The 17,314-nt window shown below is 37.8% G+C and overlaps 11 protein-coding genes across 11 annotated transcripts; 3 read left to right on the top strand and 8 right to left on the bottom strand.

The window, feature by feature from the left end:
* Positions 1-67: 67 nt before the first annotated feature.
* Positions 68-683, bottom strand: BDF20DRAFT_913861 (cytochrome c; the record flags this gene model as incomplete). The annotated part of the gene is made up of 4 exons (XM_053084115.1): positions 68-82; positions 171-269; positions 353-484; positions 600-683. 4 exons carry the CDS (start codon positions 681-683, stop codon positions 68-70), a joined length of 330 nt encoding a protein of 109 aa, XP_052935832.1.
* Positions 684-1,135: 452 nt separating this feature from the next.
* On the top strand, positions 1,136-2,157 carry BDF20DRAFT_573965 (uncharacterized protein). Its single transcript, XM_053075782.1, has 6 exons — positions 1,136-1,180; positions 1,255-1,263; positions 1,343-1,405; positions 1,520-1,581; positions 1,653-1,889; positions 1,957-2,157. The coding sequence occupies exons 1-6, from the start codon at positions 1,163-1,165 to the stop codon at positions 2,027-2,029; spliced, it is 462 nt and encodes a 153-aa protein (XP_052935833.1). The 5' UTR covers positions 1,136-1,162; the 3' UTR covers positions 2,030-2,157.
* Positions 2,152-3,481, top strand: BDF20DRAFT_875437 (uncharacterized protein). Its single transcript, XM_053081325.1, has 4 exons — positions 2,152-2,322; positions 2,395-2,760; positions 2,844-3,137; positions 3,219-3,481. Exons 1-4 carry the CDS (start codon positions 2,231-2,233, stop codon positions 3,292-3,294), a joined length of 828 nt encoding a protein of 275 aa, XP_052935834.1. The 5' UTR covers positions 2,152-2,230; the 3' UTR covers positions 3,295-3,481.
* Positions 3,482-3,541: 60 nt separating this feature from the next.
* Positions 3,542-5,278, bottom strand: BDF20DRAFT_942419 (ClpP/crotonase-like domain-containing protein; the record flags this gene model as incomplete). Its single annotated transcript, XM_053084807.1, has 8 exons — positions 3,542-3,867; positions 3,948-4,015; positions 4,089-4,208; positions 4,279-4,450; positions 4,538-4,573; positions 4,656-4,783; positions 4,865-5,071; positions 5,182-5,278. 8 exons carry the CDS (start codon positions 5,276-5,278, stop codon positions 3,802-3,804), a joined length of 894 nt encoding a protein of 297 aa, XP_052935835.1. The 3' UTR covers positions 3,542-3,801.
* A 232-nt stretch (positions 5,279-5,510) lies between these two features.
* Positions 5,511-6,574, bottom strand: BDF20DRAFT_574133 (uncharacterized protein). Its single transcript, XM_053075784.1, has 3 exons — positions 5,912-6,574; positions 5,640-5,704; positions 5,511-5,572 (listed from the first exon to the last, which is right to left on the bottom strand). The coding sequence occupies exons 1-2, from the start codon at positions 6,465-6,467 to the stop codon at positions 5,682-5,684; spliced, it is 579 nt and encodes a 192-aa protein (XP_052935836.1). The 5' UTR covers positions 6,468-6,574; the 3' UTR covers positions 5,511-5,572; positions 5,640-5,681.
* Positions 6,575-6,892: 318 nt separating this feature from the next.
* Positions 6,893-7,585, bottom strand: BDF20DRAFT_796624 (uncharacterized protein; the record flags this gene model as incomplete). Its single annotated transcript, XM_053076282.1, has 2 exons — positions 6,893-7,051; positions 7,139-7,585. Coding segments are annotated over 2 exons (606 nt in total), but the record flags the coding sequence as incomplete, so codon positions are not given.
* A 461-nt stretch (positions 7,586-8,046) lies between these two features.
* Positions 8,047-10,534, top strand: BDF20DRAFT_913864 (uncharacterized protein; the record flags this gene model as incomplete). Its single annotated transcript, XM_053084116.1, has 9 exons — positions 8,047-8,307; positions 8,391-8,500; positions 8,572-8,665; positions 8,742-8,833; positions 8,898-9,213; positions 9,294-9,593; positions 9,663-9,922; positions 10,006-10,447; positions 10,526-10,534. 9 exons carry the CDS (start codon positions 8,047-8,049, stop codon positions 10,532-10,534), a joined length of 1,884 nt encoding a protein of 627 aa, XP_052935838.1.
* A 67-nt stretch (positions 10,535-10,601) lies between these two features.
* On the bottom strand, positions 10,602-11,606 carry BDF20DRAFT_574067 (COPI associated protein-domain-containing protein). Its single transcript, XM_053075783.1, has 4 exons — positions 11,353-11,606; positions 11,154-11,261; positions 10,881-11,097; positions 10,602-10,782 (listed from the first exon to the last, which is right to left on the bottom strand). The coding sequence occupies exons 1-4, from the start codon at positions 11,499-11,501 to the stop codon at positions 10,717-10,719; spliced, it is 540 nt and encodes a 179-aa protein (XP_052935839.1). The 5' UTR covers positions 11,502-11,606; the 3' UTR covers positions 10,602-10,716.
* Positions 11,607-11,711: 105 nt separating this feature from the next.
* BDF20DRAFT_836343 (uncharacterized protein) lies at positions 11,712-13,105 on the bottom strand (the record flags this gene model as incomplete). The annotated part of the gene is made up of 3 exons (XM_053078946.1): positions 11,712-12,332; positions 12,638-12,777; positions 13,060-13,105. The coding sequence occupies 3 exons, from the start codon at positions 13,103-13,105 to the stop codon at positions 11,712-11,714; spliced, it is 807 nt and encodes a 268-aa protein (XP_052935840.1).
* A 1,141-nt stretch (positions 13,106-14,246) lies between these two features.
* Positions 14,247-15,951, bottom strand: BDF20DRAFT_821811 (pantothenate kinase; the record flags this gene model as incomplete). Its single annotated transcript, XM_053077641.1, has 7 exons — positions 14,247-14,613; positions 14,702-14,903; positions 14,977-15,037; positions 15,113-15,164; positions 15,224-15,359; positions 15,450-15,651; positions 15,823-15,951. The coding sequence occupies 7 exons, from the start codon at positions 15,949-15,951 to the stop codon at positions 14,247-14,249; spliced, it is 1,149 nt and encodes a 382-aa protein (XP_052935841.1).
* Positions 15,952-16,078: 127 nt separating this feature from the next.
* BDF20DRAFT_836345 (uncharacterized protein) lies at positions 16,079-16,393 on the bottom strand (the record flags this gene model as incomplete). Its single annotated transcript, XM_053078947.1, has 1 exon — positions 16,079-16,393. One exon carries the CDS (start codon positions 16,391-16,393, stop codon positions 16,079-16,081), a length of 315 nt encoding a protein of 104 aa, XP_052935842.1.
* Between the last annotated feature and the right edge of the window lie 921 nt (positions 16,394-17,314).

Below are 17,314 nucleotides of genomic sequence, written 5' to 3' on the forward strand. Positions count from 1 at the left end.
ATCGTCTCTTTGAATCATAAATTAAAACCATGATGTAGATAGTAAATAAAAATGGCTACTTTTCGATCTATTGAGTAGCTTCCTAATAAACAATAGAAGATCTCTCAGTGGTGAATCTTATGGAAGCCCGCCCACTGTTGGCAGGAGCTTTGTTAAATGAAATGAATTACCTTCAGGTAAGCAATGACATCCGCTCGTTGCTGTGGGTTTTTGAATCCAGCAAATGCCATCTTGGTACCGGGGATAAATTTTTTGGGATTTTCTATGAACTGTCAAGTAATATGTGTGTCAGTGATGGTTGTACAAAAAAAAATCGTAGATCAGCTTATAGGACGGAAAAGCAAGCACCTACATTGTCTAATGTTTGCTCGTTCCATGTCACGTGTCTATCCTTCATTGCATTGGTAAAAGGATAATTAATCGCTTGTCCAGACTGTTTTCCTAACACACCATGGAGGTTGGGTCCAATTCTATGCGGCGCAAACTACGAGTAGAGCAATACAAAGCACAAGGGCACATGCATAATATATTTTGTGTCAATTTCTGGCAAATTTTTCGCCCATTCTTTTTTTTCTGTTTTTTATTTGAGACAACTTTACTTGAGCCACAGTATGACAATTGGCGCAACGTGTTCTGAACAGCCTAGCACCAGAAGTGGCGTTTCCTTTGGGCTTGTCAGACATCCTATCCTTTTCTATTAATGTAGCGAGTTGAGAGACGAGGGGATGGAGTGAAAAGAAAAAAGAAAAAAAGAAAAAAGGGACCACGTAGATAACTAACGGATGGGATAAAATCTGTGTTTTTTTGCAAAACGAATAGAATAGAAGAAACGACGGGACCTGAATTGAAATAAGAAAAGACAAAGGGGAGATAAACAGCAAAGAGTTTGATAGGTGTGAGTCGAGTTATTCTAGCTGCCTACACCACATGGTGAGGGCTGAGAGGGGACAGTGGGTCGTTGGTATATATCACTCTCAGCGTACTCTTTACCCGAAAAAGCTCATACACGCACCATGAGAATGCCATTGGGAAAATTTTGCATTAAATTTGTGTAATGGCAACGTCAATTTGAGGCAACCGAATAAAAAGACATTACTTTTTATGCGATTTTTTGATTGATTGCCCTTTTTTTCTTCTATTCAAAACAAAAATTGCTCCAAAGATGGTCTACATACTTGAGGTAGGAAGGAAAGAAAAGTGATGCCACCATTTTTCTTTTACTCATGTTACGCGAATTGCTCTCAATTTTGTTAGTACGCTAAAGTGAGTTCTCTCCAACCTTTTCAGTAAAAAACACACCTTGCTGAAAATCATTGCTTATTGTCATGCCCATTTGAAATAGAGTGATAGAAGTAATTGTAATGGTGCCAAAGATTTATGCCCTTCAAGGGATCGCACGATTGGCGTAAATAGATGCTTGAAAAACACGCTATTGTTGTGATATGTCCGACTCAATCTTTTTTTTTTTTTTTTTTTTTTTTTTTTTTTTTTTTTTTTTTTTTTGATCACAACATGATAGAAAGGTGATATAAGACTTGGAGTGGAAGTAGCACAATTTCACGGTGTTATTTATCGTCATTGGTAAGAATGGACTATATCCGAATCTTTAACAGAGAAGAGGCTGAAACACTGATCAGACTATTTGCCTTTAGGACATGTGCAACGCCTACGGTGATTGAAAACATGAAGAAATCTGCAGGTTCTGTTGAAAATATTGTTGGTTTTGATAAGCTTCGTGAAGAAGACCAAGAGCGTGTTCGTCGGGCGTGGGATTTAGGCGAAATACCTGAAAACGAACGTCCTGAGCCGTATGTTCAGAAGGAAGAAGATGAAGAAGAAGAAGCTACAGCAGCTGACAACAACCGAGACAACGAGGATCATGATGATGAGTAAGGGTTCAACAATACTATCCAATGCTTTATGACTCCACATTGCTTACTTTATGATGATGAATAGCAACCAACAGAAAAATGGCAAAGAAAGCAAGCCAGTGAAAGAAGAACATGGCAAAGAAAATCACGGAAGGTAAGCTTCAAGTGTTTTTATAGATACAACTTTAGTAATATGTCCAATATGAACATAGCCAAAATAGTGACAAGAAGCATACCACCAACCATAGCAAAAAACACGCCAATAACAACAGTAGGAAAGAGACAGCGTAGGTTATCGCACGACAAAGGATGGAAATGTTACGTAACGTATCTATTCTCGTTTTTGTACTCGAACTCACATGGAAGAGGCTTTTTTCTTCCAAAATAGACGAAATGAGCATGATCAAAGTGATCAGCCTAAAGAAAAAAAGGCGGGAGAAGAACAACAGAGGTATACACTGGAGAGTGTAGTTTTACAAAGGATGACTTTTAATTCATGCCATGACTGATGCACTTTTAATAGCGAGGAAAGCAAGCCAGCTGGAAATGATCAAGCGGACACTCAGTCTGAGGAAGCTGATATCAAGATGGAAGACAAAGACACAGAAGACCTTAAAGAGGATCAAGGTCAGCAAGATGCCACCTCAAAAGAAAATGACAAGAAGGAGAAAGAAGAGTCTGATAGTGAAGAAGGAGTGGAAGGCAAGCGACACTATGGCGATCATCGACAAGCATCCAAGAAGGAGCAACAACAAGAACAACAGCAGTCTGAATTGAAGCAAGAAGATGAAGAAATGATGATGACCGATACAAAGGAGCCAAAAGAAGACGATAGGTCTGAAAAGAAATCGGGAGAAAAGGACGAGCAACCTAAAACCACAGGAAAAACGTAAGTAATTTTGTGTCATGTATCATCTCATGATGTTTCCATGAAGGATACGATGACCTTTTCTGTTTTTTTCTTTTTTCTAGTTCGTCTAAAGGGGGCAGACCTACCAAGCAATCCACCGGAGCAGCCACTCGCAGTAAACAACCATCGGCTTTGGAGAAACGAGGACGAGCATCTCAACGACGTCAACAACGATCCAACGATGATTCTGATGAACATGCTGGTACTTATGAAACGAGAACAAGTGGAAGGGGACGCCCTCCCAAGAGAAGCAGTAGTAAGACGAAGCAATCAGCAGCCATGAAACGAAGAAAAGCGACTTCTCACGAGGATAGTGACGTTTCTGATGAAATGAATACTGTTCCAGCAGATAATGTGTCAGTAGAGTTTTAACCATGCAAATCTAATGAAGGGACATTTTATCACATACTAACTTTTTGCATGGTACTTTCCCACAGGAGAACACGCAGTGGTATGAAAAGAAGAACCGAAGGAGTTGACAGTAGTGCTCTTGCTAAGAGAGCAAAACATTAAGCACGATCTTTACCCACTTCTTCTCGCTCCTATCGATGCTGTCAAGCGATGTTATGTCACATCATTGCTCAATGAACAATCTATTCTTCTTTACTTGGTCTATTTGCTTTGTTGAAACCCTCTTTCACTACCATAAAATCACGGTTTCTTTTTATAAACTATATACAATGCTGATTTTATAAGCTTTTCATGTATTCCCGCTCTTGTGCCCAAGCTGAGATGAAGCGTTTTTAGAAACGTCACTAGGGCCAGCATTGAGATGAGCTCCCTACTCCCGCCTCACCCTCTCTCTTTCACTCCTCCTTTCTCCAAAGAAGGTCTTGTTTTAATGCGAACATGATGTGTAGATGTTACACCTTATACGTGATACTTGGCAGTGATTTATTGACTTTATTATTTATTTTTTTTGCCTTTATTCTTTATTCTTTATTGAATACTGTCATGTTTGGGATGTAAGGCAGCCTGATAAACGCTATTTTTCATTACTCATAGGAACGTACGCACAATTTATTTGTTGGTGAATTTGGCAGCTCTCTTTTCAGCAAAAGCATTCATTCCTTCCCTTTGATCAGCCTACATGGGGTCAAGAAGGAAATAGGGTGAGATGAGAGAGGGGACAAAACATCAAAAAATGTTAGAGTAAACACACTTACAGTGCCAAAGAGGGATTGGAAAAGGATGCGTTCCCAACGTAAACCAGCACTAAGAGGAACTTCGAAAGCTAGATGATAGCAAACCATGAAAAATATGAGTCCTTGAAAGAACGTCTCTTTCTTTTCTAGCTTCACACTTACATTGGTTAATGGCTTCTTTTGCCATTTGAACAGAAGGTTGACTCATGCTAGCAATGGTGCTGGCTGTCTTGACGGCTTCTTCCACCAGGTCATCCGCTGGTACAACCTTACTGACAAGACCTACATAGAACATGTGTGTTTAGGATAAAAAAAGAACCCTCGTAGGCACGTGAAAAGCATATGGGCTTACCGAGTTGGAGAGCTTCTGTGGCGTTCAAGTTGACGTTACCGGTCAATACCATTTCCATAGCCTTTGATTTACCAACAGCCTTTACCAAACGTTGAGTACCACCAGCACCAGGAATAACTCCCAACTTGATTTCAGGTTGACCAAAAACAGCTTTATCACCTGCGTAAATGATCTACAAAACAGTAAAAAGTTATTTAGGAAAACCACTCCCCCACACCCCCCCCCAGACAGACATGGGTTTATTCTTCAACAAACTTACATCGCACATCATGGCTAGTTCACAACCACCACCGAGCTAAAATGAGAAGGGAACAGTGAGAAAGCTGTTATACTATCCCTCCCCCCTCCCAAAAAAAAAAAAAATCTTCAAAACTTACAGCATAACCATTGACAGCAGCAATGATGGGTTTCTTGATTTGTGTCATTTCAGCCCAGTGACCCAAAAAGTTGGTCTTGTAAGTGTCAACAAATGTGTTATCCTTCATTTCCTTGATATCAGCACCAGCTATGAAAACAAAGACATACTTTCATTGTCAGCAAGGGATGTTACTTGTATAAAATACGATGGTACAAATTGCCCTCCCACCTGCAAATGCTTTTTTGGAACCGGTGATAACGACGGCACCAATATCACTTTGGTTATCGTAGGCACGCAAAGCTTCGTTGACTTCGGTAAAAAGATCACTACATAAAGCATTCAAAGCCTTTGGACGGTTCAAAGTAATCAAACCCACTTTGCCTCGGGTTTCAGTCAAAATGTGAGTATACGTCTTTTGCTCATCCACAGCAGCAGCTTCTATTTATTTGAAAAGTAGAGTAGGGGAATACATCCATAGACACGTGTTAGTTTTGTGGTTGAGATAACGCGTTTCAATCCTCCTTTTTTTTAAAAAATTAGCGTACGTCTACAAATAACTGAAGTAGAGAGGGCTCTCACCGCCAAGGTCTTTTGGTTAGATAAAGGACGAATGAAAGCAGGACTGAGGATGTTTCTAAGCATTTGTATTAGAGAGAAGATGTGGGGAAATGGAAGGAGAAAAAAAAAGAGAAATGGAAAAGGGCACTCGCTTAGCTGGGCATATAAAAATGCAAATCTGGGGAAAAAAAGGAGACCGAAAATTACCAGTGCTAAAAAAATAAGGTTGTTATTTGATTTTTTGCCCATATGAAATAATGGCCTTTATAAGAAGCAGTAACACTTTATCCATTCTTCATAACGTACAATGATATTCAAACAAGATGATGTAGGTATTTTGATACATGTCTATTGAGGACAACAACACTCTTCCTTTCTCTAACAAAAGGAGACATTGGTTATTGATACTAATATCTAGTAATTCCCATGGTATAAAGTTTCCCACGCCTGTCACTGTGCTTGGGGTCTTGGTGAACAGTAACGTAATTTAGTTGAAAAAGTGCATGTAGGCTGTGTTTTTTGAGAAAAAAAAGAGAAAAATGATGAGCGTTCGATTCGTTTTCGATCTGATTGGCGCACCTATATACACACCCACACATACATACACATACACACACACATATATATATCCTTTGTTTTCTTGCTATTTACCCAAGACTAGTGTACCAGCACCAGTAATAGAGCCAATCATATATTGAAGAATCTGTAACTTGATACCTTCCATTTGCCCCTTTAATGCTTGCACTTCGTTTTCTATTTTTTCATCAATTTGCTGTAAACGGTTGTACTGTTCAGTGTTTTCATCACGAACTCTTCCCTTATCCAGATTCAGGTCAAGTCGCACCCCTGCTTGACTCCGTACAATTTCCTCTCGTAACGTCTTTTTCAGCTTCTCAATATCATCCTTCAGTCGCTCGTTGGCTGTTTTCACTTCTTCGACGTCACGTCGTTCGAGCGTCTGAATCTCTTGTTTGAGCTTACTGAAATCTTCTTTATATTGTGCAATCGTCATTTCTTGATCGTGTTTGCTGACAAGATCATTCGTCACATTGCGTTTGCTTTCTTCCACGACATCATCAAGGGCCAGAACCACTGTTTTGGCTTGAGCATGTGAAAACCCTTCTTTTTGTAATAACGCAACGAATCGATCAGCATCGAAATACGGTATAGGCATCTTTTTACTGGTGTACTGCGCAGATAAGGGTAAGGATGTGTTTATTTTCGTTCTTAAATAACGTAATGAAGACAGCTGAACAGGTTTTAATTTATTCATATAGACAAAGGGGGAGAAAGGGGGAAAAAATGGAACAAAATGTAAAAAAAAAAAATAAGAATGTTAAAAAATAAGAGGTTTCTATTCGCATGAAGCTCCAAGTCACACGCCACCATGATTTACTACTGTGGATGGTTATAATACACGTTGTGATTATTTGGAAGACTATTGTCGTTATAATAGGTGGCAGGTGGATGAGGCATATGCTGTGGTAATGGCATCGGTGAAAAGTTGCTGGGCGGTTGGGGAGGAGGTGAAGCGGTACTATATTGACCCATGGGCACCGTACCGTCAAACAAAGGCTCATGCTGCTGCTGCTGATGATGATAATAATGCTGCTGCTGCTGTTGGTATTCATCGTGAAATGGGTCCTCTTGAAGCACCCTACCACTATCATTGGGATAGCCCTCGAGATCATCTTCCGCTTGTTCTAGTTTTTGCTGCTTGTTTAAACGATGCTCTTTTAATCTCTGTTGAATCAAGCTCTTTTCCTTCCAGAAATCTATCGCCGTCAAGATAAGCGTAGATAACCATAGAATACACGTCACCCAGACAAATCCGCTCGTTACTTTTGCCAAATTGCACTAATCAAGTTTTTCATGTAATGAAAGCTTAGTCTTTGTGGCGGGCGCTTTGATCGTGACGTATCAGAACTTTTATTTTTTTTTTACCTGGGTTGACCATGCGCTGGTATAGGTATCTCCGTATGTTTCTGTTAAATCAGGATCCAGGGCACAATTTCCGGCATTATTAGAATGAACAGTGATAGCAATACCAGCTGTCAGCCACAGAAAAGTATCAAACCCATTAAAGATCATATTGGTTCGACTCTTCATGCAAAACTTGCCAATATTTTTGAATTTGTTGTATTTTTCATACATCCAAGGAAAATAAACCAGGAAAAACGGTGTAGGTAATGTGAAAAGAGCCACGAAAAGGGTATAGTTTGGGCCTGCTTTACCGGCACCGAGGTATCTGGCTTCTGTAGCGATCAATGGAGCAACAATACAAATGGTGAGGATATCTGTGGCGCCAGTGATAAGATGTAAGATTTTTTTTGTCCAATCTAATTTGTTTGAAGTCTTTTCTGATAGATCCATAGGTAAATCCAGTGTATAAGAATTAGACATTTTTGCTAAAGATGTGTCTATCTATTGATGAAAAGAGCAAAACAGAAAAAGAAAGAAAAGAAGAAAAAAAAACAAAAAGAAAGTATGATGGGCTTTGTGCTCTAAAAAAGCCGTTATCGTTTCCAAAATGTGTGTAAGTGTCTGTTTTGTGTGTCATGTTCTCCACTATTTTCTAATTTTTTTTTGTCGCTGCCAAGTTGAGCTGCTGCTGAGTTACACTTGGAAAACAAAAAAATCAAAAAAATCAGTTGTTACAGATAGTACCTCAGCCTCTTTTTTCATTTTTTGCTGTTTTACTTGATTTGGTAATGCTTTCAATTTAAGGCGGGGAAGGACTATCCTTCCCACTTTAAACTCTGATTTGCCAACGTAGATATTAGCCAACAGTCAACCTATTCATTTGTCCAACAATTTTCTTGGCTTCCCCTCATACATTATTCATTTTATTTATGATAAAACTGTACTGTTTATATCTCTTGCTACTGATATCAATAGTATCTTTGTCTCCTGTGAAAGCAACATCAGCATCCTATCAACCTGGCGATGTGATACCTCTATACTACAACAAGCTATTCTCTTTAAAGAACCCGTTTGCCATCAGTGTCAACTCCTTGGACTTTATCTGTCCCTTGACGCAAACGCGCGAAAGAAGTGTGCTAGTATTTGACCAAGATCTCAACGGCGATCGATGGATACCGAGTGATTACAATGTAAAAAGAAAAAGAAAAAAAAAATGTCAAATCAAACTTGCAGTCGAATGGAGGCTAAGTTTTTGGGTTTTTCTTTTATATAGATTCACTTTTTAAAAGATCAAGAATGTCGATTGCTGTGTGAAAAGTCTTGGCAAGTGGAAGATACTATTAAAATAGAAGAACTTATTGACAACGACTATCAAGTAGAACTGTAAAGGATGAAGAAAAAAGAAACGAACCACTTCAATGGCGATATGAATTAACATTCTTGATATATCTTAGAGAATTGGATGGCTTGCCTGGAGCAACTGTATCCTATACCAATGAGGCCCCTGAACATAATTATAAAATCGGATACCCATTAGGCTTCAAGAAGGTAGGCATTAAATGTGTCTAGCAACAGTTTGTCATTTTCTGACTTTTTTTTTTTTTTTTTTCATTATAATGATTAGAATGATGGGTACTATATCAACAATCACCTTGTATTTCAATTCTTGATCAACACCAAAAATGAGATAATTGGCTTTGAAGTATATCCTGACTCGTAAAGTATCACCTTTTTCCTCGTTTTCGAACGTGAGATGTGTGAAATGCTAACTCTATCTCAGTATCCTTTCCACAGAAGACTGTATTAAAAGGACTGTAGATTACAATCATCAAAAAGTGACAAACAGAAGAACACAAGTATCCTTTACTTATTCAGTCCAATGGAAAAAGGTCATTTTCGATGATGGAAAAATACCCACCCAGCGCTGGCAAGCTTATTTCCGAAGATCCAACCTTACTCGACATACCTTAGCTTATACCAATGGATTCTTCGTTACTCTCATCTTGTCTATTTTGCTTGTCTTTGTTTTTCTAAAAACCAGAAATTCATCCTTCTTAAATAGCAACAGCAGCGATGACAAAGATAAAGACCTAAGGGTATGGCTAACAAACTGTGGAACAGCTTAAAAAAAAAAAAAAGACATGTTTGAATCAATAATGAATGTATGCGATTTTAGGTCTTTGAGGATGGCGTGGATGATTTCATTGGGTGGAAGTTGATCAGTAGAGACGTCTTCCGAAGGCCTGTTTACGGTGGCATCCTAACACCTTTGGTAGGATCTGGCATACAGCTTGCGGTGGTGTTTATTGGCATGCTCTTGTGGTATCATATGGGCTGGTTTCACCCCATGCAACCACGCTCCTTTATTCGTTTTTTTGTCCTTTTTTATTTGATCGGAAGTGTACCTGGAGGTTATTACAGTGCGAGACTCTATAAAGTATTCAGAGGCAAATCATGGGTTTTGAATGGAACCTTGGTAAGGACGATGCAGTGGAAGGGAGTAAAAGTCAATGATAGATAGCTTACCAGTTCCATTTGACCCTAGACTGCTGCCATGGCACCCTGTGTTTTATTCTCCACCCTGATCTTGTTTAGTATGCTGGCCTGGACTCAACATTCTTCCTTGGCTATTTCTTTCGGAGGCTGGCTATCCCTCTTCTCGCTGTGGCTTTTTGTCCTGTTTCCGCTTACGCTAGTAGGTGCTTATTTTGGCGAGAGATCAGACCCTATAGAATACCCTTCGCGAACCACACAACTCCCGCGTCCATTACCTGAACTCAAATGGTATCAATCCGATCTTATAAGGTAAGGAGATTCTCTCCAATGAAGAGATTCCACATCTTATTCTAACACACCGTACTGTTTCATTTCATCCATGGCACCTACAGAACTGTGTTGTGCGGTTTGATCCCTTTTACTGTCATTTTTCTACAGTGGCACGAACTACTTACTTTACGATTCATTACAGGCGGAGACTACAGTCATGTAGACGATACCCATTTCTTTGCCATGTCTCTGTTCTATATCACTACAGTGTCAGAATTGTCTATTCTGTTTACCTTTCTCAAACTCTGTACCGAGAATCATCTTTGGTGGTGGTCCTCTTTCGCCTGTGGTGCATCATCCTCTCTCTATTTATTCAGTTATGGTGTCTTTTTGATCTTTACTCGTTCACCCTTCGCCCTGACTGCCTCATCCATGACATTGTCAGGGTGTTGTCTCTTCCTCCTCAGATTATTTATGGAATGCTTCCTCATTGCCATAGGCTCAGGATCATGTGGATTTATCTCGAGCTATTTGTTTATTAGAAAAATGTATTCTACTAGAAAGGTATGGGTAAAACGAAAGCAAACGAAAAATGAAAACTAGTACACCCCTTTTTCTGATATCATACAATGGCTTCTGTAGGCGGATTAGATAAGAGGAAAAGAGGAGAATCACATTCAAAACACCTTCTGCTTTGCTATAACGACTCTTTCTTTTAGACCATCAAAAATTGTAGAGTCACCCCTAATGACTGTATTTTACAGGACTCATACCGTTCGTTTTTCAATTCAACTTTAATAAACTGTTTGTATGTAAATTAGAGACCATCTTGTCTACTGCTGCCCAACAGCTGAACTTGAACGAGGAGCAGGAGACTTTAGCACCTCTCGAATATCTGTCTGCAGACGAAAGAGAAAGGTTTATATTACAACTTTTTAGAAACAACTCTCCATCATGTTTGAAAAAAAAAAAAAAAACACACTGATAGCCTATTTACCATGAAAGGTTGTTGTGGATGTTGATGTCTTGGATTCGGCAAATCTAATCCTTCCGCCGAATAATCTTTCCAATTTCGCCAGTTCACTGTAATAGGATGAGGTGGTGGAAATACTGGAGACAAGTGAGGAATGATGACATAAATGATACCAACAACAAGTACAAGTGTTCCAACTGTAATATTGATCACTCCTGTATTCAGAACGAGACAACCAAAACTGGTGATAGCAATAAGTACATGTACTACACTTTAAACTACATCTTATCCACTTACAAAGCTATTAGAAGCCCTCTCCCTTTGTACGTAGCCAGGAAACAGAGGTATTTTGTAGATATTGCAAATTCTTTCAGTTCATTGACAATCAACAGTAATGCAAGCACTCTATGAAGGGAGCGTAAAATGTAAGTATCTAAGTAGCATGTTTATCTATCTGCTTTCATTATGCAATCAAGAATTCAACGATCGAACGTACATAGTGTATATACCAACTGTAATATCTCCAAATCTTTTATCCTGTTTGCATTTAAATACGATTGCTATAATAATGAATATATAAAGTACAATGTTTAATCCATTTAGAAATAAGCATAGAATATGCTCCATTTTGGATCGAGATATCATATTTTAATCAGAAAAAAAATGAAACAGCTATATAGAGAAAAGAAAGAGAAAAAAAGTAACGATTAAGTATGCATTGTGGCAATATTATAAGATTATAAAAGAAAGGAATGCGATAAAAAAGAGGAGCCTGCTTGAATCAAAGCCTTCGCTTTATAAAAGGGTATAAATCATTCCATGTTGTTTTCGACTTTCTATATTTGTAAAACTTTTTCAAGTCATCTTTTGCTCATGTCCTTTCAACACATCAGTTGAATCAGTCAATGGCGATCCTTGTTCCCTTTCACCCTGTTCTTGTTTTTTCAAGTCTAGCAACTCTTTTTCGGCTGTTTCGATTTTCTGCTTAATCGTAATTATTTCTTCATCCTTCTCTTCAAGCAATCTTTTCAGAAATGGGGTAGTCGGTTCTTGATCAAGCCCTCCTTCCTCCTCCAGATTTTCCACCTGCTCTAATAGTTCAGTTGTCTCTACTTCCTGCTTCTGGTACCGTTTTTCACTTTCTTTGACCTTTTCTTTCAGTCTCTCTTGGTATTGATCTGCTAGTTTATCTTTGTTGTCTGCTGTTTTCGTATTCAAATCATATTCGACCTCTTCTAGTGCCTTTTTTGTTCTTGCTATTTCATTATCCAAGATTTCAATTTGTAAATCGCTATGGCTCAGCTTTTCTTTCAAAGATCCCAACTTTTCTTTTGTTGATGTTGGCATTGTTTGGAAATTTTGTAGTGAAGTAACGGAATTCAGTTGACAAACACTTTCTTTGGGGCGTGTGCTACGAATTGGACTAAACACACGTTCGCAATGCAGACCGTGGATTTTCTCGCGTAAAATTAGGAACTTAAAAAAAAAAAAAAAAAAAAAAGTCCGTAAGCCAATGGTTTGCCCGAACAGAGTGAAATTCAAATTGAATCACAGTCGCCTTCGTATGAGTCTACATATGAAAGCATATTTGTTCATACGTTATCAATCATATACTATACCCAAGTAAACTGCTTCAACCTATAGTGGAAATTAGATCATAAACAATGATTACGTATCAGTTACAATTCAATAGAATGGCTTAAACAGGATCGCCAGACATGATATTATTGAGTACAGAATGGCCGCGTTCTTATATCAACGGAATATAGCCATAATTGTACCTTAACAGAACTATTCTCAAACCTGCAAAGTAAATCTTTGTCTGGTGTGATTAATTTCGTGAGTGCGTCATTATTGAATACAGAAATTGAGAGTATAATGACATGAAACGGAAAGTTAAGCTCAGGCACAAATACTGTAGCTAATTATATAAACTTCTATATTATATAATTCTTAATCCATACCATTTCTGGTGTGTCAATTTTTATGGAACGTACAAAATGACAGCTCTAACGCGTCTCATAACTGAATCACAACATTCAACATATAAAAACATTTGATATAGAACTTGTAGTTTGTGATCGGATTTTTATCTGTTGTTTTCTGCTTGACAGTAGAAACTAGAAAAAGAAAAAAGTCTATCTTTATTAAATGGATTATACTTTGCGTATATGTTTTATCGTATCAACCTATCACTCCTTACACAAGATACGAATCAGTTCACAGCTTGGTAATTTATTGTGCTTCATTATGATCTACAAGGCATAATAGACACATAGTTACTCAAGGCTATCAATAAAGATCACATGTAGGCATGTCCGATCATGGATAAGAATTTAACTATCTATATTCATAAGATTTAGATTGGTCGTTCGGCCAGCCGGTCAATAAGGGTAAAAGAAACTGACCGACTTCGTTTAAGCGAGTAATTCATTCAACCTTGCTTTCAATCTACAAATATCAAATCTAATACATTAAACCTTCAGTGTTTTTTTATTTGCTCTTCCTCATACCGCCTCCTGTCATTCTCTTCCCTTCAATAAAGAGATATTGTTGCCTATTACTATTTGTAACTGTATTATTTTTCAAACAACAGCAACACAAACTTCCTTGCTTTGTTTTTTGGATTAGTCGATTGATTATTTGTCCAAATAGTTTTCACTTAGAGCTAGTCAAGCAAATTTACAGCAAAAGTCTTTTTTCGTCTTATACTTAAGATGGAGACCTAATAAAGGACTATATTTCTTTATATTTTCGTCATTTATATGGTATGTTGCTATTGATACATTAGCTTTATCCACAATGTAATATGTCTCACTTGGGAAAAACTTACTGACTGAGAAGGTATTAAAAGCATATGCTCCTTAGTAACTCTTTTAATAAGGCAGTTAGAAACATTCCATAGTATCTTATAATATTTAAATTATATCAAATTGCAATCATAACCCGATTTATGTATTTTCTCGTCATACAGCCTACAACTGAAAACTGCACTTATTATTGCATCCGCTTAGATACTACCCTTTCACTAGTCGTTATCTCATCTTAAATGCTGTACAGGTAGGTAGGCAGTTAATAGAACCCAAGCGAATTAGCTGGATGTATAGTTGTAAGGAATAGAATTGCTCCGCGAGGCGAAGCAATTTGGCACTGCTAAAATCGTTGATCAATCACTCCGGCTTCAATTCCATCATTTACGAGTTTGGAGCTACCCTTTTGGTTTCATCTACTTTGTCGTTCGATTTCTCTTTTCTTTTGGTACTTTAAGTATATTTATTCCAGCTCCATTCCTTCCGAAGTTACCGAAAATAAACAGTTCCTCAAAAGACAAGAGCGGTGTATTAGAAGGGTAAATTTGGAAGCGCAATTATAGATAGTGATACAAGAAATCTAGGTGCATGATGGTGGTGATGGTGGTGTAGTCGATGATGAACGTAATTCAACATTTGTTTCTTCTAAAACTCCATATACGTCTCTTGGATCAGGATTGCTTTCTGGTATGAAATTATTTTCTGAGAATGAGAATGAATGCCTTGCTCTACGAATAACTGAATGTTTCAAAAAGGCACCTGTGGCACCCAAGTGTCCCTCATGCCGTAAGAAGAGTGCTTTCATATCCCCACTCGACCAAAAGTTGATAGCGTACGATAGGGTGTTCATAGTAGTAGGATGACCACGGATGAAGCAGCCACCAAAATATATTCGATTCAGATTATGCTGTTTTGCATTTAAATAAGCAATTTGACCTATATTATTACTATCAACAAGACATAGAATCAGCACCAGGCAGACTGAGACTCTTTCCCTTTCGGGTAGTTAGCAAATCCTTGAAAGCAAATTAATACCTGACCATAAAAAGTAAACTCTTTGCTATATCACATGCTCTAAATTTATTCTGTTGTAGAACCCCCTTCTTGAATACTTTTCCAAAACTAGAAGCGATTTTTGATGCTTTTAATCCGAGCTTGGTATAATCTGTTCCATATATATCACCAACAAGCAAATCAACATTCTTGTTATCTCCATCTTTCGATATTTCAAGCATTTCTGAAGGTGCAAGGTTAATACAATTGCGCTTTGCGATAATTTTTTTTTTTTTCTTCTTTCTTGACTTCTTTACCATCAAATGACGTCGCATTGGTTAACAAAGACATCAAACCCCATAGAGTACCCCCTCCGAGCTAGGGCAAGCAAAGATGATTATTAGGTTCGTTTTCAATTATAATGAACGAAAATGAATAAAAAGGAAACTTTACTGATGTACCACTGATACGAGAATATTGGTCAGGTCCTGTAACTTTTAGAATACTAGGCCGCTAAAAAGTTAGAAAAGTTTATCTCGATCCTGTTGTGCTTTGATTGCTTACCTCACTCCAGAGCCTATATTTACCAACATATAAGGAAATACATCTCTTGCTTTTTCTTCAAATTTCATCGGATCCGGATCCTGTTCGTTATAGGTAAACACTTCATATGGAATTTCGCTAACAAAAAAATTGAGTCCTAGAAGCCATAGCAAGTAGTTATGTTAAAAAAGTTAGCCTTTTTGACCGTTCCGTTATTCACTTTGCTACCGTTTCATTCATTCTTTACCCGTGATCAGGCAATCCATTTCGTCCTCTTTTTGAATTATAACACCAGGCAATTTTTCTTGTAACCTGTCGTAAAATAGATAAGCTCCACCGCCAGTTGCTTTCAGAACCAAAGTTGTATCGTTGGACGTCACTAAACGCGCATCATCCATCAGCTTTGCTAAAAATTCGATGCATTCATCAATTCTTTCTGTCTCAATTTTCTTGAAATGCAAACGACCGCCAGAACCAGAAGAGGTCGTAAAGTACACTATTTTAGCCAAGGAGCCACCAATCTAAAGTAGATACCAAATAGTATTTAATCGACTATTATTACGGAATTCAGAGTGAGGAAAGACTTCCGTTTTTCCAAAAGCATTGCACGATGTACGTACATCAATGGCTATGTGAGCCACATGTTCGTTTTGGTTCGGTAAGACAATATCTCTAGTCTCATTAGCTGCTGCATGAGCTTCAGAAACTGAAGCACCATCAACATTCATGATGGAAGCAGAATCACTCATAGTAGCTACTCGTAAAGTTGAAAAGAAAAATATCGAGCCTTGTTTGTACAAAAATACGATGAACCGGAGTATTTTTATTGAACATTTTAAATTGAAAACCCAATAAGCACGAAATGTAAAAACTAATCTAAACAATCCATGGTAAATCTAAACAATGTAGGGCTGAGAAATCCCTTCGGCTTAGGTTCAAAGCAAAGATAAAATCAAGCTGATAATTTTTAGGAGAGGTGAAAACCACTTTCTGGTATTGTTGACCGAGGAATGGCGGACAAAAAGAACCTTCATGATGGTTAAGGCTGACCGACTGTAATAAATGGGATAAACAGCGGTCAACGATAATACCATAATGAAGTAAGGATATGGGAGAAAATCCAGCGACCCCGGGAATAAATTGAAGATAAAGATAAGGCTTTCTGTAACGGAAAATAGAAGATAGAGGCATTGGGAGCATGCCGAAATAAGGGATTGTGTCAGGTTTGGTGAGGAATGTAGAGAGTGTTGAAGACAGTAAGCTTAACGTTCATAAAAAAGGCAGCTGATCACCCTCTAATACATAAGTTATGTTTAGCTGTATTTATGAGTTGCCATACTTAGAATAGATTCTGTCGCTATTGCAAAAAGATTTGACTGACTAAAAGCAGTTTATTGTTTATATGTAGAAGATACTAATAAGTAAATGAGCAATACAGCTATAAAACTGGTTGATATCAGTAAGGCATTGAAGAGATCAATTCCCGTCAAAATGATGATTGGAAGCCTAGAAGATAGCTTTGTACTGATGTAGATTGACTGCATAAGGCATGATTCCGTGAAAGGTTGGGTAGAACCTGTCGTATTTGAAGGTGCTGTAGATGGTTAAAATTTTAGAAATTGGACTTTATTCAGGATAGTGGCGAATTACGTAATATTGCAGACCACATATTAAATAGAAACTACGTAAACTCCAGTACTGTATTTGATACTGGGAATAAAACCTTGTATTTAGTTGACAGCATCATATAAGTTGTGAAGGCCTTGTACATAAGTTGTATGAAATCGTTATACCTTTCTACCGCTTAAAAAAAACAAGGTGAAGTAAGAAATGACCATAGAATCGACCAAATACACGAGGCTTAAAAACCTTCAAATGCATATTTCTTGTCAGAATCCCTGCTTTAAGGGATAAGAATGTCAAAGTCTTCTTACTTTTATTCTTAACGATATCACATTAATGCTTTTTTTACGAGAATGAAGATCTTTAAAGTAGCAGCTTGTAGGTGACCTGCTAGTTGAGATAATAATGATAAGTCTTTACAACAAAATAACCAAACATATGGATATTAAATGCATTTCAACAGTATAATCAGAGAGCCGAAAGCCGGGC

This window comes from Mycotypha africana, assembly GCF_025528875.1.
Source record: "Mycotypha africana strain NRRL 2978 chromosome Unknown BDF20scaffold_6, whole genome shotgun sequence".
Lineage (NCBI taxonomy): Eukaryota > Fungi > Mucoromycota > Mucoromycetes > Mucorales > Mycotyphaceae > Mycotypha > Mycotypha africana.

Excerpts from the sequence above, each read along its gene's own strand:
- BDF20DRAFT_573965 (XM_053075782.1), top strand. Across the intron at positions 1,406-1,519 it reads CAAGGGATCGCACGATTGGC|AAAGGTGATATAAGACTTGG; the intron begins GTAAATAGATGC and ends ACAACATGATAG. Across the intron at positions 1,582-1,652 it reads GGTGTTATTTATCGTCATTG|GACATGTGCAACGCCTACGG; the intron begins GTAAGAATGGAC and ends ATTTGCCTTTAG.
- BDF20DRAFT_574133 (XM_053075784.1), bottom strand. The coding sequence starts at position 6,467 with ATGAATAAATTAAAACCTGTTCAGCTGTCTTCATTACGTTATTTAAGA. Across the intron at positions 5,705-5,911 it reads ATTAAAGGGGCAAATGGAAG|CCTACATGCACTTTTTCAAC; the intron begins GTATCAAGTTAC and ends CAAAAAACACAG.
- BDF20DRAFT_875437 (XM_053081325.1), top strand. The coding sequence starts at position 2,231 with ATGGAAGAGGCTTTTTTCTTCCAAAATAGACGAAATGAGCATGATCAA. Across the intron at positions 2,761-2,843 it reads CCTAAAACCACAGGAAAAAC|TTCGTCTAAAGGGGGCAGAC; the intron begins GTAAGTAATTTT and ends TCTTTTTTCTAG. Across the intron at positions 3,138-3,218 it reads ACTGTTCCAGCAGATAATGT|GAGAACACGCAGTGGTATGA; the intron begins GTCAGTAGAGTT and ends ACTTTCCCACAG.
- BDF20DRAFT_574067 (XM_053075783.1), bottom strand. The coding sequence starts at position 11,501 with ATGATATCTCGATCCAAAATGGAGCATATTCTATGCTTATTTCTAAAT. Across the intron at positions 11,262-11,352 it reads ACAGTTGGTATATACACTAT|AGTGCTTGCATTACTGTTGA; the intron begins GTACGTTCGATC and ends CTCCCTTCATAG. Across the intron at positions 10,783-10,880 it reads ATCCACAACAACCTTTCATG|ACAGATATTCGAGAGGTGCT; the intron begins GTAAATAGGCTA and ends TTTCGTCTGCAG.